Here is a 21,178-nt window from a genome sequence, read left to right as displayed (position 1 = left end):
ATAAAGAAGATGCGGTACATACAGACAACGGACTATTACTCAGCCATAATAAAGAATGAAATAGTGCCATTTGCAGCAACAGGGATAGACCTAGAGATGGTCATACTAAGTGAAGAAAGCTAGATGGAGAAAGACAAACACCACACTATATGGGTTATACGTGAAATCCAAAAACGGATACAAATGAACTTATTTACAAAACAGAAATAGACTCAAAAACATAGAAAACAAATTTATAGTTACCAAAGAGGAGCCACAGCAGGGATAAACTAGGAGTTTGGGATTAAAATATACACCCACCACTACATATAAAATAGATAAGCAACAAGGATCTACTGTATAACACAAGGAACTATACTCAATACCTTATAATAATCTATAATAGAATAGAATGTAAAAAGAGAATATATACTTATGTACATGACTAAATCACTTTGCTGTATACCTGAAATTAACATAAGACTGTAAATCAACTGCATTTCAATAAAGATTTTTAAAAAGACATTGGGATTGAGGGAAGGTAAATTAATTGTCCAAGGTCACTTGATCACGCAGAGCAGAATGCAAATACCCATCCTGACCTCTCTGCACCATTGTGCCTCTCTGCTGGATCTGTCTTGAAGCTCTGTGTTTTGAATCTGCTTGCAATGATCCTCTTGCAGGTGTTCACCAGTGCCAATGATGATGACCGTCAGGGCAGTGGACAAAGTTCCACTTCTACAAATCTGATGGTACAGAGCCCTTTGCCTTGTCAGCTGCTGGAGATTTTAGCTTCAAGCTAAGGAGCGTGAGTACAATTCTTTGGGTAGGGCAAGCGTTTCTAAGAAAAGCAGGAATTCGAAGGCAGTTTGCTTTCAGAAGAGGGTTGCTGCTAAGTCGCTTCAGTCGTGTCCGACTCTGTGCGACCCCATAGATGGCAGCCCACCAGGCTCCCCCGTCCCTGGGATTCTCCAGGCAAGAACACTGGAGTGGGTTGCCATTTCCTTCTCCAATGCATGAAAGTGAAAAGTGAAAGTGAAGTTGCTCAGTCGTGTCCGAGTCTTAGCAACCCCATGGACTGCAGCCTACCAGGCTCCTCCGTCCATGGGATTTTCCAGGCAAGAGAACTGGAGTGGGGTGCCATTGCCTTCTCCATCAGAAGAGGGTTGGCAGCAGTGTAAAGGGGATGAAGTGGTAGAAATGGATAAGAGAACATAGTTTAGGAAGTTCTTGAGACAGTTCAGGTGAGGTGTGCTGAAGCCTGGACTGGGGCAGGAGCAGCGGGAACAGAGGAAGGACCTGGCTGTGGAAAAGTCACAGAAGGAGAACTGACAGAGCGTTCTGCTCATGGGTAGGGTTTTTAGAGAGAGGGGTTGGGAGGAATCAAAGATGGCCTTGAGGTCCTGGGTGCTATGAGCCCCAGCAGAAGAGGCCAGCAATAAAGCAGCAGGTTTTATGGGGGCAGGCGATGCTGTGGGAAGATGTAGGTGTTTCCGCATCCACATGGCATCTGGGCACCAGAGTTCTGGTAGCTGACGTGAGAGACCAGAGTCTTGGAGAGAGGCTGGCCAGCAGCAACACATACCTCCAGGATGGCAGGACAGGACAGCAGGGATCCCCGGATCTCACTGTTAACTGGGCATCACTGTTTTGGGCACTGTCTCATTGAATCTCTATGCCACATTTGTCAGAGAGGTACTTCTATTTTTAAAATGAGAAAATGGATGCTCAGAAAACATTCCGTGAAATCTCCTTCCCAAAGAGGGCTGTCAGGGTGATCTCACCCAAAGGGATAGAGTCCTTCTGGGTCAAAGTCCGGCTGATTTACTGTCTCTGGTTACAGCCAGTCATTCTTGTCACTTATCTTTATGGCCTTTTGGTGCTTGGATATTAGATTGTAAGGGATCAGAATGAAGCAGATGTCAACTCTTGAAACCATGTTCTTGCCATGTTAATGGAAATGCGCATTTCCCTGACTGGAGGTGAAGTGTGTGTGTGGTGTGCACACAAGCACACAGGTATATACATGCACACTCCTGTGCTTGCCTGTTGTCACACTGTTGGGGCAAGGAGTACAGGGCAGCTATAAGCGTCTGGGTTTTCTTTCCAGGTAAGCTTAGCACATGATAGAATAATCTATGCTTTGTTTTTTCCGGTTCAGCAACCAGTGTCTGTATCACAGTGCATAAGAAAAGTGTAAGAAAGTGTTAGTCATTCAGTTGTGTCTGACTCTTTTTGACCCATGGAATGTAGCCCGCCAGGCTCCTCTGTCCATGGAATTCTCCAGGTAAGATTGCTGGAGTGGGTTGCCATTCCCTTCTCTAGAGAATCTTTCCACCCAGGGATAGAACCTGGGTCTCCGGCATGGCAGGCAGATTCTTTACCTCCTGAACCACCAGGGAAGCTAGTGTATAGGTGTCTCCCACAGACACAGACACACACACACACATACACACCTGCCGGATGCTTTGAGCCCCAGACACACACAAAGGGCTGTCCTATTTTCTTTCATTGCTGGCCCAGTTCTGTCATTTATGTGATATCCCTGTAGCTTTGCAAGCAAAGGGACCTTTCTAAAGTAGGTCAGTGGAGCATTCCCTGCCCTACACACATCTTCCAACAGGTCTCTGCCCCACGTCTGTAACAGGAGATGGCCTGTCCCCGGAGATCCCTAGCTTCCAAACACAGAATTAATCATGGGTCCTTTCTACATTTGTCTGTCATGGCTTTGTCTTAACTTCAAGCAGGAAAGCATAAATCAGCAACATCACAGTCAGGAAAACGTTTTGTAGCTACAAGTTTAGAAAATGCTTAAAGTGTATCCAGAATGCACTGTCTACTTTCTGTCTCAACTCCACCTTGACTAATTTCTCTCCTCTCCTTCTTCCCTAGGCAGCTTTTTAATTTCTTGGCAGGTGGGACAAGGAGAAAATAAATGAAGCCCAGAAGGTCTCAGGAGAACACGGAAGTATATATATTCAGAATCTCTAGCTGGCGACCTGGACCCGAAGGGCATAACTAAAAACATAACAAAATACCACCTTGAATTAGCATCCTCCCCCATCAGGCCAGGTATTTATGTACTGAAAACACTCTCCTGTATTGTCATTTCTCTCCACTAAGGTATGATCTTGAAGGGCTCCTGAAGTGCGGATCTCTTCTTTGGGGCACAACAAAATTATCATTTCTCTGAAAATCACCTCAATGTCGTGATTATAGAAATCACCAAAACACTTGCAAACATCATGATGGATGACTTAGGAGGAGCAGTCTCTTTTCTCTGGCTACCTTTCTTTTTTCACATTTTCCTCCCAAATGTGATCATTTAAGACTTTGGTCAATTACTAGTAAAATGAACAGTTCACAGGAATGAAGTCCTGCATTTTCTTTCTTACACTGAGTGGATAGCAGCAATGTCTGGCAACTTGGGGAATTTTTATGCATATAAAGATTCATCACCACATGGTCCCTTTTTTAACAGTCATGAGACGTTTGAGGACAGCATGGGAGGCAGTGTCCATGTCATTCTAATGTCACAGCACGTGTACCTTTAGAAAAACAATTTTGGACACAGATGTGGAAGTATGGCCAACAGCACTGAGATGAACCAAACTCTAACAGTTTCTTTAGGTCCTGACTTCCCCAAACTGGTCCCCCCAGTAGGATTCAGATGTTCTCCCATCAGTGATGTGGCTTTAGGACATCCCAGTCTGATGCCCTTGGATGGGAGTGAGAGGGTGGGATGGCCCTGGAAGGCAGGCATCATGGGGCCTATTAAACCCACCCTGCCCAGTGGACACTGCAGGATCTGCACGGAAAGAGACCAGTAGGTCTTCAGCTGGAAGAGTCAAGGGCGCCTCCTCACTTCTTCCAGTTTCTACATAATTCCAGTCCCTTCTCCTCTGGTACCTCCCGGTCTCCTCACTTGAACTTATGAAGGTGTCAGACATCAGCACTGGGCTGGTACACAGTCGGTGCTCAATGTTTGATGGATCTACAGCTATTGAGATTACCCATAGTTCTATCTTTATAATGGTGAACATTTTTGTGTGCAATAAAAATAATCATAATTCTGATGATAATAGTTATTAATGGCTAATCATCCATTTATCTATTCATTCATTCAACAAATTCACATTGAACACCTGTTGCAGGCTGGGTGCTAGGCTTAGCGCCAAGGCTGCCACAGCAAACATGGCACATCACAGAGAAGCGCCCTGCCCTCAGGAGTAAGTGCAGTGACATCTGCCATTCACCTTGTCTATGTGACAGCATTCATTAAGGATTATATTATACTAAACAGAAGACAATTGTAGACAGCTTCAACTTTTAGCTGACAGTAAAATACAAGAGATACTATGATAAAGGAGTCAAAATAAGGAATTAAAAACCCTGAAAGAATGCATAGGAAATATAGGAGAGCAAACAATTTTCATAATCAAAATCCTTATTAGAAGTGAAGTTCAAAGCTGATGGTACAGATGGTTTAGTTACCATCACAAAGCAGCAGTTCTAAGATCTTTGGGTTTCATGCACTAAAGTAAAAGAGGAGACTGTGCAGATAGCATCAGCGAGAGCAGAGTGGACAGCGGACAGAGCTGCAGAACAGCCTGAGGGACAGTAAGTGGAGACCATGAGAATTCCTGGGTTGGACTCTGCTCACCATTCTGCCCCAACCTGCGAGAGGTTCATCAGCTAAGCAAGGGGGCCCATGGCAATGACCTCCCTTATGCCTTTGGTATTCAGAGCCTCTGGGAAAATATTACTGAACAACTGAGAAACAAAAATAAGAGCTGAAGAATGGAGACATTATGTAAGAATAGAGCTGGTGGTAAATACTAGAATCAGTTAAACATGGAAATGTCTAAATTGACGTACAAATCTTGTTACAAAAAGGTATATGTATCTTAAGGTTTATTCTCAATCAAATGTCTGAATTGCAAAATATTGGAATAACAATAAAACTTTGGATTGGTAAGAGTGTTGTACTTATTTACAAAAACAAGAAGTTGAAATACTATTGCTGGAGGATGGGAGTTGTGATTAAAACCTCAATAGGCTTATTTGGAACAATAGAGCAATAAAAATACCATATTCTCACTTTTTAATAAATCTAAAATCCAATTATGTTTATTTTCAAAAGAAGCACACAGAACGCATGACAAAAAGGATTTGAAATTAGAGGTTGATAAAGGTGTATCAGGCAAATACAAAAAACTTAGGTGGAGGCATTAATAGTGGAATTCATGACAAAAGTATTCAGAACACTTGCTGACATAAATCACAACAAGATTTTTTTTCTACCCACCTTCTAGAGCAATGAGAATAAAAACAAAAATAAATAAATGGGATCTAATTAAACTTGAAAGCTTTTGCACAGCAAAGGAAACCATAAACAAGATGAAAAGACAACCCTTGGAATGGGAGAAAATATTTGCAAATGAAGCAACTGACAAGGGATTAATCTCCAAAATATAGAAACAACTCATGCAGCTCAGTATAAAAAAACAAACAACCCCATCAAAAACTGGGTGGGAGATCTAAACAGACATTGCTACAAAGAAGACATGCAGATGTCAAGAGGCACATGAAAAGACGCTCAACACCACTAATTATTAGAAAATGCAAGACAAAACTGCAGTGAGGCACCACCTTACACTGGTCAGAATGGCCATCAACAAAAAACCTACAAACGATAAATGCTGGAGAGGGTGTGGAGAAAAGGGAGCCCTCCCACACTGTCGGTGGGACTGTACATTGATACAGTCACCATAGAGAACAATATGGAGGTTCCTTAAAAAACTAAAAATAGAACCCCATATGACCCAGCAATTCCACTCCTGGGCACACCTGGAGAAAACCATAATTCCAAGCCACATGCAGCCTAATGTTCACTGCATCACTACTTACAATAGCCAGGACATGGAAGCAACCTAAATGTCCATCAGCAGAGGAATGCATAAAGAAGATGTAGTATAGGTACACAATGGACTATTATTCAGCCATGAAAAGGAACAAAACTGTGCCATTTGCAGAGATATGGATGGACCTAGAGACTGTCATACAGTGATGTCAGAAAGAGAAAAACAAGTATCATGTATTAAGGCATATATGTGGAATCTAGAAAAGTGGTACAGACAAACCTATCTGCAGAGCAGAAACAGAGACAGAGACATAGAGAATAAACGTATGGACACCAAGGGGGAGAGGTGGGATGAATTGGGAGATTGGGGTTGACATATATACCCTACTATGTATAACATAGAAAACTAACGGGAACCTACTGTATAGCATAGGGAACTCTACTGAGTGCTCTGTGGTGACTTAAATGGGAAGAAAATCCAAAAAAGAGGGGATATATATACACATATCACTGATTCACCTGGCTGTACAGCAGAAACTAACACAGCATTGGAAAGCAACTAAACATCAATAAATTTTTTTAAGTGTTCAATGAAATTGGATATCATTTTATTTGGCTATGGATATAATTCACAAGGAAGGAGTCCCTGCTATGACCCTTTGTGCACAGGGTAACTTCACATTAAAATACACAACACAAAGGAGAAATGAAGAGAAAATTGTCAGATGAGAAAATAGGGCTTCTGGGCCCAGCTTCCTTTTGGGCAGAGTGGAGACCTGACATACCAGGGGAGCAGCTTTCAAACGATTAGGGAGTCTTCCATGTTCTTCTGTTTCTGTTGCTGGGTCTTTAAGGCTGATGACTTTTCTTCCCACTCATTCACTAGTCTTTTTAAACTACTCACCATGAGCCAGGTGTGTGCTGTGCTGACTGCTGTGGGAATAGGCACCTACATTAGACCAGATCATGCCTTAAAAAAAATAAAAAATAGTTCTGGAAAGAAGGTATCTGGCAGTAAATAGAATGAACTCTCTTGGAAAAACCTCCTTAATTGATGGAATGGACTTATGCAATGAGTTAGTTATTCTCATAGTACATATTGACTTGCTCAAGTCTTTAATTCCAATGAGATGCAGAGTACCACAAGGAACTTCAGTGCTCTCCTGAAATGAGTTATTGCAGACAGTTCAGTGTAAAGACAGAGTGTCCTAGATGGAATAGATGTAGTGGGTGTCCAGTGAAGATGAGTCCCCGACACTAACTCCTACTGCTAAGATCTAAGGATGGCAAGAGTGGATCGTTTTCACAGAGAAAGCATTTTCCTTCTAACCAAGTATGAGAGGATTCTCCTAGTCTAAGACTGGGTCCTGAGTCCTGCTGGCTCAAAGGATGTGGCGTTCAGCCTTGGGGCTGGTAAACACACCCGACTGCCTACTTCTCTCATGTCTCCATGAAAAGTTGGCTTGATCATCTTTGGTTTGCATAGGTAACACCATTTCTGGGACGGAGGTGATCAAAAAGGCTAGTCATGTCCTGGAGGTAAGATTAGATTAGTAGGGGACAGGTCAGCAGGGGAGGAGCAGTCTCAGGTGTCAAGTCCAAGGTCAAGGGCAACACTGGCACCAGGATGGAGTAACTGCATCAAGGCCACAGGCAGAGAGAGGTGGGCAGGGAATGAGACTGCGGTACCCATCTATTTGTATTGCTGCCTTCCTGTGGCAAATGTTTAGCCTCTCCAGCTCTCAGGCCAGGCAGTCAGGGGAGGCACACATGTGAAGCCTTGTAAACCCAGCTCTGCATGTCTGCTCCAAGTTAGAAATTCTCGACAGTGAGGATGCTGGATCCTGTTAAATAAATGTCCATCAGCTAGAAACTACACAAGTGAGATTTGATTTTTCTTGGTTATCATTAATGTCATCCTTGGTTCTCAGTTGAAAGGAAAAAAAAAAACAACTTGCTTTAATATATTCTCTGGAATGCCATTCTAGGGGGTTAACAGCAGGTGGTTTTTCCTTAGAATTTAGAATCTGAAGATGACCTGTGGCTTGAAGAAAACAAAGCTTCAGTTGAGTATGTAGAGACAAGACATTAGGTTTGCAGAGTAAAGAAACAGGCGGGACTTCCCTGGTGGTCCTTTGGGTAAGAATCCACCTGCCATTGCAGGGGACAGCGGTTCAACCCCTGGACTGGGAGAATTCCACATGCTGTGGAGCAATTAAGCCCGAGGGCTGCAACTACTGAGCCCATGCTCCAGAGCTCATGAGCCACGACTACTGAGCCCACGAGCCCCAGAGATCATGCTCTGCAACAAGAGAAGCCACTGCAGTGAGAAACCCATGTACTGCAGCGAAGATCCAGTGCAGCCAAAAATAAAAATAAATAAACGGATAAAAACTAAAAGAAATGAAAAGGGGAAGATCAGTCAGCTGTGCTCTCTCACAGATCACAAGTCCTGTGCAGTGTTTCGGGAAGGATGACGCCCATCAGCCTCTGCTTCACCTAACTCCTCACCTCTCCTTGCCTCCTTCCCGTGCTGTCTCTCCTTACCTGTCTCCTTTGGCCTCACATCACCTCTCTAATCCCTTTTCTCCATTCATAGAAGGAGTCTCTATTTGCTTTACTTGGTTTTCATCTTTGAAAAGAGCAGTGTGCCTTGTTGATTGTTTTTATCTCTTTCTTAAGATAAAAAGGCAGTTACACTATACATTTAATTCCAGAAGAGAAAAGTAGAGATTCTCTTTAACACAGAGCATTTTGGGGGGTGTGATTTTCAAAACAGAACCTTTCCAAACTGTCGCTGTACTTGAGGTGTACCTGGAATCCTCCTTAGGGTTAAGGAATGTTACATTCCTCAGAGATGAATTCATTTCCGTTACTTGTTTTAAGAACACACGGGCTGTTTGTCTTTTCACACTCGTCACAACGAAATGGAAAATAGAGACTCATGATCACCTATTTAAAGGTTATGAATAGCAGTGCCTTGAAAAGGCCTGGTGGAAATCTGTGTGGAAACTGAAAGTGAAGCATCAGATTCCAAAGCAAGGAAGGCAGACACGAAAACCAAGTTGGAGACCAAACTGCCTCAGAGTTCTGAGCATGAGATGATGAACAACCTGCCCCACCTCCCCCGCCCTCCATCCAAACCCCTGCCACGGGAACAGTCAGGAACCAGGCATCACTTCCAGATGCAGAAGGGACATGGAAGGTGGTTCAGCTCCAAGAGTCAGCAGTGTCTCCCAGACAAACAAGGCTCCATGAGGCAGAGCCATCCTAAGCCTGGTGACGGGCTGCATTATTAACATTTTTCACCCTGTCCTCTGCCAGTTGTCTCTGCTGTTCCTGCTGCTAAGGGCAGAGTGTATTCTCCATTTGTAGACAAGGGTTTGACCCACATCCTTGGTGGAGTGCCCGAGGAAGTGATAGGGCACCATCTCCAACCCAAGGTCCTGGGGAGCTTTGTACAGTTCCACTTGTCCTTGCCATTAGAAGGACGTGGCTTGACAGACCATGCATCCAAGGAAAAGGTGAGAGATAAGGAAGAGACAGAACACGCACTAACTGAGCTGAGTCTGTATCAGCCGAACCCCAGCAGATCTGAAGATGCTAAGTAATAGTATAAGGAAGCTGGAATCTTAAAGTGGTTGTGACAGTTTTTCCGGAAATCCTTGACTGAGGCAAAGCACTGTTGTTAAGTGTGGCTTGTTGGAAGGAAGAACGTGAATAATAAAAGTGACTCGAAAATGAAGAGTGTGGTTATGTAAGGGTTTTCTGAGGATGAAGACAGGCCTGTGTGCATGGTTGCAAGAGGGGCTGACGTTGCTCCCCATTTTGAATCACCCCTCCCCCTTAACTGGGTCTTGGCGAAGGGCACCACTCAACCCTGGTCCCGGCCATATGGGAAACCACTGATATGTCCATGGCCAGTGATGACACACTGAACTCTCTGGGAAGCAGCACACGTTCCAAATCTCATTTCAAAGACTATCAGACAGTTAAGTCGGGGGCCTACTTCCAGATGACCTACACCCGGGAGAAGTTAAAACCACTGGCTACTCAGAAGGTAGACCAGTTACCAGTTACATCAGTTACATGGCTATCTTCTCCCGGAAATTTACTTGCCTTTTACCTTTACCCCTTGTCCCCAACTCTTCCCTCTAAAGCCATAGAGAGTGAATCTCTTGACTTTTCCAATACAGGATTTTAAAACACCGTTGCACACGCAAAGTCTTTTCCACATCAAACTCCCAGAGTTTCCTCACAATCTTATCCTGGCATGCACTCAACATTCTGATCCCTCTCTTCTAGATGCCTGCTCACTTGTTCACACCCCTCACAAAATAGGAAATGCAGAACCATAGACAATCTTTAGGGTGCACAAAAAACATGGCTGTGCTAAATTGCTTCAGTGGTGACCGACTCTTTGTAACCCCATGGACTATAGCCCGCCAGGCTCCTCTGTCCATGGGATTCTCCAGACAGGAATACTGGAGTGTGTTGCCATGCCCTTCTCCAGGGGATATTCCTGACTGAGGGATTGAAACAGTGTCTCCTGGGGCTCCGGCATTGCAGGCAGATTCTTTACCACTGAGCCACCAGGGAATCTATGGTTGTGTAGATGAGGGACTAATTATTTTGTGTTACCTAGACATTATTTTAAAAATTTTTATGCCTATAAAGTGTAAAAAGTTTTTCTGATACACTAATTTGGTTTACCCTCCAAATAGCTTTCTCTTCCTTAGAAAAATGACTATTTTCTTGTTCCATAATAATGATAATGATATTAACTCCTATGGCCCTCCTTTACCGAGTGAGGTGTATTAGATGCCTGATACCTTCCTTCTGCCAGTTCATTAATCCACACAAAGTCCTGAGGGTTGTCTTATCATCTCCACATAAAATGAGGACACAGGTTCAGAGAAGGTGCATCACTGGCACCAGGTTGCACAGCTACATGGGACTTAAATCCAAGCTCCTGGTCATTCTGCCATCCTCGCACCCTCATCTCATTTTATCTAGGAAGTGTGTTTAGTCATTCAGTCGTGTCCAACTCTTTGGGACCCCATGGATCGTAGCCCGCCAGGCTCCTCTGTCCATGGGATTCTCCAGGTAAGAATATTGTCATGGGTTGCTATTCCCTTCTCCAGGGGATCTTCCTGACCCAGGGATTGAACTCGGATCTCCTGCACTGTAGGCAGATTCTTTATCATCTGAGGCACCAGGGTAGCCCTTTACCTGGGAAAGGAAAGGGCTAACTGTGTCATAAGAATGCTGCTGCTACTGCTGCTAAGTCGCTTCAGTCGTGTTCGACTTTGTGCGACCCCATAGATGGCAGCCCACCAGGCTCCCCCGTCCCTGGGAGTCTCCAGGCAAGAACACTGGGGTGGGTTGCCATTTCCTTCTCCAGTGCGTGAAAGTGAAAAGTGAAAGTGAAGTTGCTTCAGTCGTGTCCATGACCCCATAGACGGCAGCCCACCAGGCTCCTCCATGCATGGGATTTTCCAGGCAAGAGTACTGGAGTGGGGTGCCATCACCTTCTCCGTGTCATAGGAATAGTCAGGAGCAAAACAGGGGTCAGGGCTCTCTCCATTCTGTGTACCACATGGAAAGGTACCTCTCTGCCCACTTCAAACAAAGATGGTCTCTCATCCTGTGACATGACAAAGCCTTCAGTGGGAATATAACACTCACATGATTGGCATCAGGGCCAGGATGGAAAGGAATCAACAGAGGCCAGTCCTGCGATCTTCAACTCAGGTTTCCTTCCATTGCTGTGGTTGGCACTGCTGATGCCCTGCCCAGATACCCTTTACTGGGCATGAATAGGCAGAACAGTGGCCTCCCAAAGATGTCCATGTCCTAGTCCCCGGAGCTTGAATGGTTATGTTGTGTGGCAAGGGGAACTCAAGGGTAGAAGTGGAAGTAAGGCTGCTAATCAGGTGACTCTGAGATGGGAAGGTCATACTGGCTTATTCAGGTAGGTCCAGTGTAATCGAAAGGGTCCTCTGGAAAAGGGGGAGAGTCAGGGCCAAAGAGATGGTGGTGAGACCTGCCATGGCTTTGCTTCACTGCACTGAAGATGAAAAGGGGCCACAAGCCAAGGTGCATGTAGCCGCGAGAAGCTGGAAAAGGCAAGAACATGGATTCTTCCCTCCAGCCTCCAGAAAGGACCGCAGCTCTGTGCACACCTCGATTTCAGCCCCATGAGACTCACTGTGGACTTCTGACCTCCAGAACTAGAAGATGATAAAATTATTGTTTTCAATTACCAAGTTTGTAGTAACTTGTTTTAGTAGCAAAAGCCCACGAATACACCAGTGGTATCCCTGCTGGCTGGTCAGAGCTCACGGCTGCCCCTTTTCTCGAGAGAACTGCCTTCAGCAGAGCATGAACCACTTTGCTCAGGGGTTTGAAATGACCTCCTTTTTGGAGGAGAGGGGAAGCCCACTGATGCCACAGGCTGGCCTCGAGGAAGGACCAGCTGTTCAAACCCATGCTCCGGAGCTCCCGCAAGATCCACCTAAGAGCACGTCCTTGCACAGTCCCTCCCTTGCCCACTGGTTTCCATTTCCCCTTCTCGTCCTCTCAATAGATTACGGGCATGTGAGTCCCTGTCTCTGCTCTGCTTCTGGGGAATCCGGCCTATGACAACTGTCATGCTCAGAAGAGACTCTGGGCCATGGGAAGTGGGCACTTAAGGGGAAACTGGGGGCTGGGAGAGGTGGGTGTTGGCGCTGAGGAGCTGGAAGGCGAGAGGAACAACATGTCAGGGTCACTGGGGCCCTGGCTCCCAGCTTGGGAATCAGGCTCTTGATCTTAAAGTGTTCTTGTCTCAAGCCTTGGCGGCCCAACCCAGGGCCACAGCATCCAGGCCATAAGTGAGCAGAAGGCATGGTGTGGGCCCAGCCCTGGGACCCCAGCTGGGGAAGGGCTGTCTCCCACACCTGCATCCCTCTCAGCCATGGTCCAGGCGCTCCGGGTTTTGCTTGGCTCCGTCTCTGCAGGACAAGTTCCCGACTCGGTCAGCTTTGCATCTTTTTGATTTTCAGCCTCATTTCCTCTCTTAATTCCAGGCTTCTGCCCTTTAACTTCTCCTAGGGTGGGTGCATCCTAACGGCCCCCCTAGAGAAATGTGGGCATCTCCTTCCCCCTCCTCCCTTGTTGTGTAGTGGACCAGTCGATCACTTAGGACATACGGCTGTCTTGATACAACTGGTTTCAATTCACTCTGGGTCCCACCCTAAGTCCCCTTCCTTTTATGGTTTCCTCTATCTGTTTGGTCATTGGGTTTCTGCCGCGAGGCAGGGGGTGTCAAGTGTGGAGCCTCTGTGCATGCAATTCCGAATGGCTGCATTTTCCTTCTGGTTGGGACATTTTATAGCTCACTCCCTTCTGGGCACAAGCCCTAAGACACTCAGGCCACCACCATTTCTTTGTGGTACCAGGAGTGAGTCCTTCCCGAGGTCCAGAGTTGGTAATCACCATTACCACTCAATCCTCTGTTTTGGGTCAGTGCCTCCCTGAGGTCTCCTCCCTTCCACACCTGCCTGCCCTGCTCATTCGCCTGTAACTCACCACGCCACAGACCCCCTGCCCAGGTGACCTCAGGCAGACACGGCCACGCAAGCACGAATGGACCCTGCAATGCAGCACTCAGATCCCCTTACAGAATGGAGGCATTCGAACTCCAACTGCCCAGTATCTTGGTTGCCTCCCACAGAATCCCTCTCGGCTAACTGCCCTTGGCAGTTTTTAAGAGCGGCTTTGTCCAAGATGTGGCCCTCTACCTGGGGGCTGCCGATATCCAGTGAGAGGTGATGCAGGGTACAAAGTCCCGGACTTCTGGCCTCAAAGCGAGATGACTGAACGGGGCTGGAGAGCACCCCAGGGAGCAGTTGAAGGCTCTGTCATATCCGCACCATTACCCAGCTTCTCCTCTGCCCAGCCCTGCTTCCCTTACCTTTGACACACAGTGTTCTCTCGTGAGTGCGTGCATGCTAAGTCGCTCAGTCGTGTCCGATTCTTTGTGACTCTATGGACTGTAGCCTGCCAGGCTCCTCTGTCCAGGGGATTCTCTAGGCAAGAATACTGGAGTGGGTTGCCATTTCCTTCTCCAGGGGAGCTTCCCAATCCAGGGAGTGAACCTGCATCTCTTATGTCTCCTGCATTGGCATGTGGGTTCTCTACCACTAATACTGTCTGGGAAGCCTGGTGTTCCTCCAGGGGATCACAAACAATCCTCCCCGCTGCCAGACAGTCTAAGAGTCTGTCCACAGGGGCCTGGACTCAGGCGCACCCCTCCCACCTGGCTTTCCAGAGATGCGGGGACCTGCAGGAGGGGGCAGGGGCAGGGCTTACCCACAATCATGTGGTTGCAGACGTCACAGAAAGTGGGCTTCTTGAAGATGTGCTCCTGAAAGGCGTGGGCCTTGCCTCCGCCGCCGGGGTACAGGCCGGCCCTGGTGGGTGTGCAGGTCAGGCTTCCGGGGGCGGGGAGCGGGCTGGAGCCGGGGCTGACCCCCGCCAGCACGTCCGCCTGCAGCTTCACATCGCTGTTGGTTCGCTGGAAGAAGTTGTCAGCGCTTTTGCTCCGTAAACTCTTGGTCTTGAAAGAAAGTGATCGTTTTAGTTTCTGGAGCTGCAATGCAATGACAGAACAGGCTTACGATCAACCATGCAGACTCCTGCTGTGAGTGTTGGGGGGGTGGGGGTGAGGCCTGCTCCGTGGGCTGCTCCGTTCCTGACACCCTCAGCCCCTGTGGAGGCGCACAGGGGTGCCTGCAGGGGTGGCTAATGTCAATGGCCCCCACCCCGCCCTCCTCCTCCTCCCTGCCTCCCTGGGCACCCACCAGTATGCTTCAAAATAGCTCATGGTTTTTGACACTGTTTGCCTTTCGAATTGGAATCACTGGAAACATTAAGTGTATGAACTCCTGGGATCACAACTGGGTCCATCATGCTGGGGTCTGTGCTGGCCTTTCTGTGCCGTGGTCCCTTGGCCACCATTTGTCTGTTCACACAGCAAAGAAGAGGAGACCATCGACCGGGAATTAAAGTGGCTAAAGCATCACAGAACGCAAACCAGAGCTTCCCAAGCCTGCTGGGCTCCAAAGCATATGGCTAAGTGTGTGTGTGTGTGTGTGTGTGTGTGTGTGTGTGTGTGTGTGTGTGTTTGAGGAGAACATCATGTGGAATTATCCACCTGACTTTCTCTGCTCTGCCCCCTGCCCTGCCTCTTGGTTTTGATCCTGGCAGAACTAGGCCATTTCTCCTCTGCCTTTGGGACCTATGAAGAAGCACCACACGGGCTGGAGGAATCCTGGGTGGTTTGGTCCAGCCCGCTTCTCCAATCTAGTCTTCCCATGGGAGCTGAGAGGATATATGGGGAACACAGATGTGACCACGTGAGCTTGTTGTTCAAAATCCTTCACAAAGTTCCTTTTGTCCTTTATAAATTAAATTTATTTTATTCTTTTGGCCATGAGGCATGTGGGATCTTAGCTTCCTGACCAGGGATGGAACTCATGTCTCCTGCATTGAAAGTGCAGTCTTAACCACTGCACTGCCAGGGAAGCCCCTGTTCTCTATAAATTTAAAGAAAAGCTCCTTGCCACGGGCTCCAAGGACTGGTAGATTCTGGGTCCCAGTGACAGCTTAGACTGCCATCCACCTTGCTCTTGCCATCCCAGCCACAGTGACCTTTTAAAAGTCTAGGTTACTTTTTATGCTTTTTTTTTTTTAACCCTTCTACCTCATTTTATTTTGATTGCTTGGTTTTCTAAAATTAATTTATTTTTTAATTGAAGGATAATCGCTTTACAGAATTTTGTTGTTTTCTGTCAAACCTCAACATGAATCAGCCATAGGTATACATATATCCCCTCCCTCTTGAACCTCCCTCCCACCTCCCTCCCCATCCCACCCCTCTACGTTGATACAGAGCCCCTGTTTGAGTTTCCTGAGACATACAGCAAATTCCCGTTGGTTATCTATTTTACATATGGTAATGCAAGCTTTCATGTTACTCTCTCCATACATCTCACCCTCTCCTCCCTTCTAATTATGCTTTTAAATCATCAGCTCTTAGTGCAGAGTGTCCCCTCTGCCCAGACAAAAGAAATGAACCACTTGGCAGGCAGCTGCATGACCTGTCATAGGTCACTTCACCTGAAAGGGAGCATTTCCCTTGTAATTGAATATCCATTCCTGTTGCCTGGAATTAATGTCTAAGCCCCAAAGCTGTAGACAGAAAGTTCTGATCACACTGTTCTAATAAAGGCCTCCATTTATTAGACAGCCCTACTGGACATACAGATGACTTCACCCGGACTTGCCGAGTCTAGCCACCTCTGCATCAAGCCCCCAGCCTTCCCTGCAGGAGATCAGGAAGATGTGGTGGGTTTAGTGCTCGGGGTGGATGCCACAATTCTCTACTTTACCCTTCCCATGCTCCTTGGCAAGGTGACTTCAAGATCCTCCCATCCAAGCTGGAGCTCCTTGAATCCTGTTGGTTTGCAGGTATTTGACCAACAGCAGGTAGCAGAAGCAACTTCAAAGCCATTTCCAAGCCCAGACTTCAAGATGTCTCGCACACCTGTCTTCTCCCTCAGAAACCTGCCCAGCTGCCATATGTACTGAAGGACGATAGGAGACATACGGTCCAGAAACCACCCCCATCACTCGAGTGACATCCCAGAAGCAGAGCCACCCTGCTCCCTGCAGGGAATCAAGGATCCAGATGCGAAAAGAGGAACTGCGCAGCTCAATCCTGATCAAACTGTCGACCCACAGAGTCATCCACTGAAGAGATGGCTGGTGTTCTGAACCATAAAGTTGGGTATCTTCTGTGTGTAAACAGCAATACAGTGCTGTTCTCCCCACCTTTTAGATACGTGCTAGGAATGTGCTTTGCTGTCCATCTGAAGTTGCAGTGGCTATGTGAAGCCAGTGTTCCACTTCAGTGAGCTGTCTGGGGAGGGTGGTCTCGGGGGACACCCTGCAGGGCCCTCAAGCTCCACTGAGACCAGGAATGGAGCGTCATCAGTCAGAAAGGGTTAGCCAGAGAAGCAGCAACAACCTACAGAAACTGTGGGCCGTCAAGACTCTTGTCCCTTTCTCTCCGTCCTACAGCCCAGATGCAGCAGAGGGGCTAGACCTGACAGAGAAGAAGGTGCTCCTGGGTTATCCTGGGGTGTTTGTTACTGACCCATAATCTAGTGCATCCTCACTGATACAGAAGAAGGAAGTCACGAGCCCTTGGGAGCACTGCACTTATTTTGAAGAGAAACTTCCATCTCCATCTAAGCTAACTGCAAGCGGGCTATGAACCACTCACTCTGTGAGCCTGAGCCACACAGAGGTGAGACCCTGGAACTAGTAAAGAAGCAGAACACGCGCTCTTCATGTCAAGTCCTTCTGGCTATAAACTGGACTGGTGCTGAAGGAAGGCAGACTGGAGGCAAGTGATTGAAATATATATATTACACACACACATATATTGTATATTGATATAATATAGTATGCAATTATACATATACAATATATCATATTAAATACTATATATATGGCTAATAAGAGGTTCAAACTACTACTACTTATTTGTAAAATAAGTTGCATGGGTGGACCTCCAGATTGTCATACTGAATGAAGTCAGTCAGACAGAAGGGGCAATATCGTATGACATCTATTATATGTGGACTCTAAAAACAAATGATACAAATGAACTTACTTACAGAACATAAACAGGTTCAGAGACATAGAGAATGAACTTACATTGCCGGGGGTAAGAATGGGGGAAAAGGACAGTTAGGGAGTTTGGGACAGTCATGTACACACTGCTATATTTAAAATGGACAATCAGTAAGGACCTACTCTATAGCACATGAAACTCTGCTCAATGTTATGTGGCAGCCGGGATGGGAGAGGAGTTTGGGGGACAATGAACACATGTATATGTATGGCTGAATTCCTTTGCTGTTTACCTGAAACTATCACAATTTTGTTAATTGACTATATTCCAATAGAAAATAAAGTTTTTAAAAAATAGGTTGCAAAGATGGACAGCACAGGGAATATAGCCAGTATTTTATAATAACTTTATATGGGTATAATGTATAAAAATATAAATCAGTATGTTATACACTGAAAACTAATACAATATTGAAAATCAAAAGTTAAGTTACTCGGTCATGTCTGACTCTTTGCGACCCCATGGACTGTAGACCACCAAGCTCCTCTGTCCATGGGATTCTTCAAGCAAGAATACTGGAGTGGGTTGCCATTTCCTTCTCCAGGGGATTGTCCCGACCCAGGGATCAAACGCAGGTCTCCTGCATTGCAGGTGGATTCTTTACCGTCTGAGCCAGCAGGGAAGTCTACTGTAAGTTAAATATACTTCAATTAAAAATAAAAACTTGACCCCAAGTATCTAGGTCTATGTCTGGAGACCTTTTTCATACCCTTATTCTGTTATTTTGTATTGTGTTAACTCAAGAAAAACTTGCTTGGGTCTTGAAAAAAGTGGTTAATGGATTAAGTCAATTTATAAGCCGAATCCTTTGTGTATTTTATATGCTATGTCTGATCCTTGACTTTTCATTTTCAAAGCACTGCAGAACCCTTCTAAAGCTGCACATTAGATTTATAGGAACCCAGTAAACAATTTTGGTTTAACAGCTTGCACTTTGTAAAGGCAGGCTGGAGAATCAGAAGAGCATGTAGACTCCCAACTCTGTTTAAAGCCTCACTGATGCATTCTTTGGTTTTAACAACTACTTAGCTAAAGATAAGATACGGGTTAGGGGCAGTTTCCTTAGTCAAATGAACAGAATTGCTACTTTCAGATAATTAAGAAAGAAACCCAGAGTTAGGTTAAACCAAATGAGGGGAAAAAAATTACTGATTTTAAACATTAGCTATTAGATGGTTAGAAAATTATTCGGAATTCTTCACTTCAGCAGGGCTCTGGAGTGTTTCTCTATGAAAGACCAATCCAAGTGAAAACTGCATGACCTATTCTTTTTTAAAAAACTTTTATTTAAAGTAACTTCAGTAATACAAAAGTTGCAAAATGGTAGAATCCCTATATAAGTTTCACTCACTTTTCCCTAATGTTAACATCTTATATAAATATAGTAAATTAATTGTAACCAAGAAACTAACACTGGTATAACTATTATCTATAGATCCTATTTGATTTTTTCCAGTTGCCCATAATGTCTTTTTCCTGGTTCAGGATCCGATTCAGATTACATATTGCATTTAGTTACATCCCCATAGTCTCTTTTTAAAATTGAAGTATAAGTTATTTATAATGTTGTGTTTGTTTACTTATTTACTTTTAATTTTTGACTGCAGCCTGCTACGTGTGGGATCCTATTTCTCCACCAGGGATTGAACACGCACCCCCTGCATTTGAAGGTGGAGTCGTAACCACCGAGCCACCAGGAAGTCCCTCCACAGTCAGTGTCTTCAATCTATATCAGGTCCTCACTGTCCTTGTCTTTCTTACTTTGATTTTTTGAAGACTGCTAAGCAGATGGTGATTGCAGCCATGAAATTAAAAGACGCTCACTGCTTGGAAGGAAAGTTATGAACAACCTAGACAGCGTATTCAAAAGCAGAGACGTTACTTTGCCAACAAAGGTCCGTCTAGTCAAGGCTATGGTTTTTCCTGTGGTCATGTATGGATGTGAGAGTTGGACTGTGAAGAAAGCTGAGCGCCGAAGAACTGATGCTTTTGAACTGTGGTGTTGGAGAAGACTCTTGAGAGTCCCATGGACTGCAAGGAGATCCAACCAATCCACTCTAGGGGAGATCAGTCCTGGGTGTTCTTTGGAAGGACTGATGCTAAAGCTGAAACTCCAGTACTTTGGCCACTTCATGCGAAGAGTTGACTCATTGGAAAAGACTCTGATGCTGGGAGGGATTTGGGGGCAGGAGGAAAAGGGGACGACAGAGGATGAGATGGCTGGATGGCATCACCGACTCGATGGACGTGAGTCTGAGTGAACTCCGGGAGTTGGTGATGGACAGGGAGGCCTGGCGTGCTGCAATTCATGGGGTCGCAAAGAGTCGGACACGACTGAGCGACTGAACTAAACTGAAGCAGTATTTTGTAGAATGTTTTTCAATTTCAGTTTGTCTGATGCCCTCTCATTATTAGATTGAGGTTTATATATATATATATGTATATGTGCGTGTGGTGGTGTGTGTATGTATGTGTGTGTGTGTGTGTGTGTGTATGTATGTATATATATATATGGTAAGATTAGGGAAAAAGTGATGTGTTCTTCTCAGGGCAGCATATCAGGAGGTATCTGATGTCAGTTTGTCCCGTTACTGGTGATACTAACTTTGGTCACTTGGTTGAAGTGATATTTGCCAGGCTGTTCTACTCTAAATTATTTTTTCTTTGTAGTGAATGAGTTTCACACAGGAGGACTACTTTGAGACAATGTAAACATCCTGTTTCTCATCACACATTTGTTTTCTAATCTCAGCATCCATCAATGACCTCCGCCTGTAAAACTTCGCTACTCGGTGCTTGCCTAATGGTGGTATTCTACTTCCATTATCCTTCTGTGTTAATCAGTATTCTATTGTAGAATTCTTCTTTTCATCTATTTATTCAATTGGCTATTTCCGTTAGTATGGACTCATGGATCTTTTCTTTATTCTACGAGTTACAGTTTACTACTACTGCTATTTATTTTGTTGCTCAACTTGTCCCAGGTTTGGCCACTGGAAGCTCCTTTAGGCTTGAATCTGTGTCCTTTTCCATGTGTCCTGATTATCTCTGAAGACTTCCTTACTTTCTGACACTACAGGTTCTCCAGGCTTATCTCATATTCTCCTCATTCCAGTCTTGCAGCCAGCATTTCTCCAAGGAGCCCTGGTCAGTTTTACTGGGGAGTGGTACTTTAAACTGCTATCTGGGTACCAGATGTGCTTCTTACTATTGGGGTGTCAGTGGCTTTAGCTGTCTCAGTGGACAGAACTAGGAAAAACATTAATGACTACTCATAAACCCATATCCACATATCTATATTTATTTTTATATGAATCTATACAACTATTAAAAAACCATGAGTTCATACTGAAGCACTCCTTTATTTATTAAAACATGTTTGATTGTTCACTGGTTGATATGCATGGTTGGACTTTAAGATAGTGTTCTTGGGACTTTGCTGGTGATTCAGTGATTAAGACTCTTCCAAGTGTAGGGGGCACAGGTTCCATCTCTGGTCAGGGAACAAGGATCCCACATGCTGTGGGGCACAGTCAAAAACTTTAAAAAATAAATAAAAAATGAAGTTAGTGCTCTTAAAGTACAGCCAG

At 45.4% G+C, this 21,178-nt stretch overlaps 1 protein-coding gene across 8 annotated transcripts in view; it reads right to left on the bottom strand.

Annotated features, from left to right (window-relative positions):
* STAC (SH3 and cysteine rich domain) overlaps positions 1–21,178 on the bottom strand; it is a 353,446-nt gene that overhangs the window by 54,436 nt on the left and 277,832 nt on the right. For 7 of the 8 annotated variants that reach the window (XM_059879684.1, XM_059879685.1, XM_059879687.1 and 4 more), the window contains 1 exon segment: positions 14,198–14,477. In XM_059879684.1, the coding sequence (XP_059735667.1) occupies positions 14,198–14,477 (280 nt within the window). 8 annotated transcript variants of the gene reach the window in all.

This window comes from Bos taurus, chromosome 22, assembly GCF_002263795.3.
Source record: "Bos taurus isolate L1 Dominette 01449 registration number 42190680 breed Hereford chromosome 22, ARS-UCD2.0, whole genome shotgun sequence".
NCBI lineage: Eukaryota > Metazoa > Chordata > Mammalia > Artiodactyla > Bovidae > Bos > Bos taurus.
Note: the sequence above shows the minus strand (reverse complement) of the source record. Positions and strands in the feature narration are given on the sequence as shown.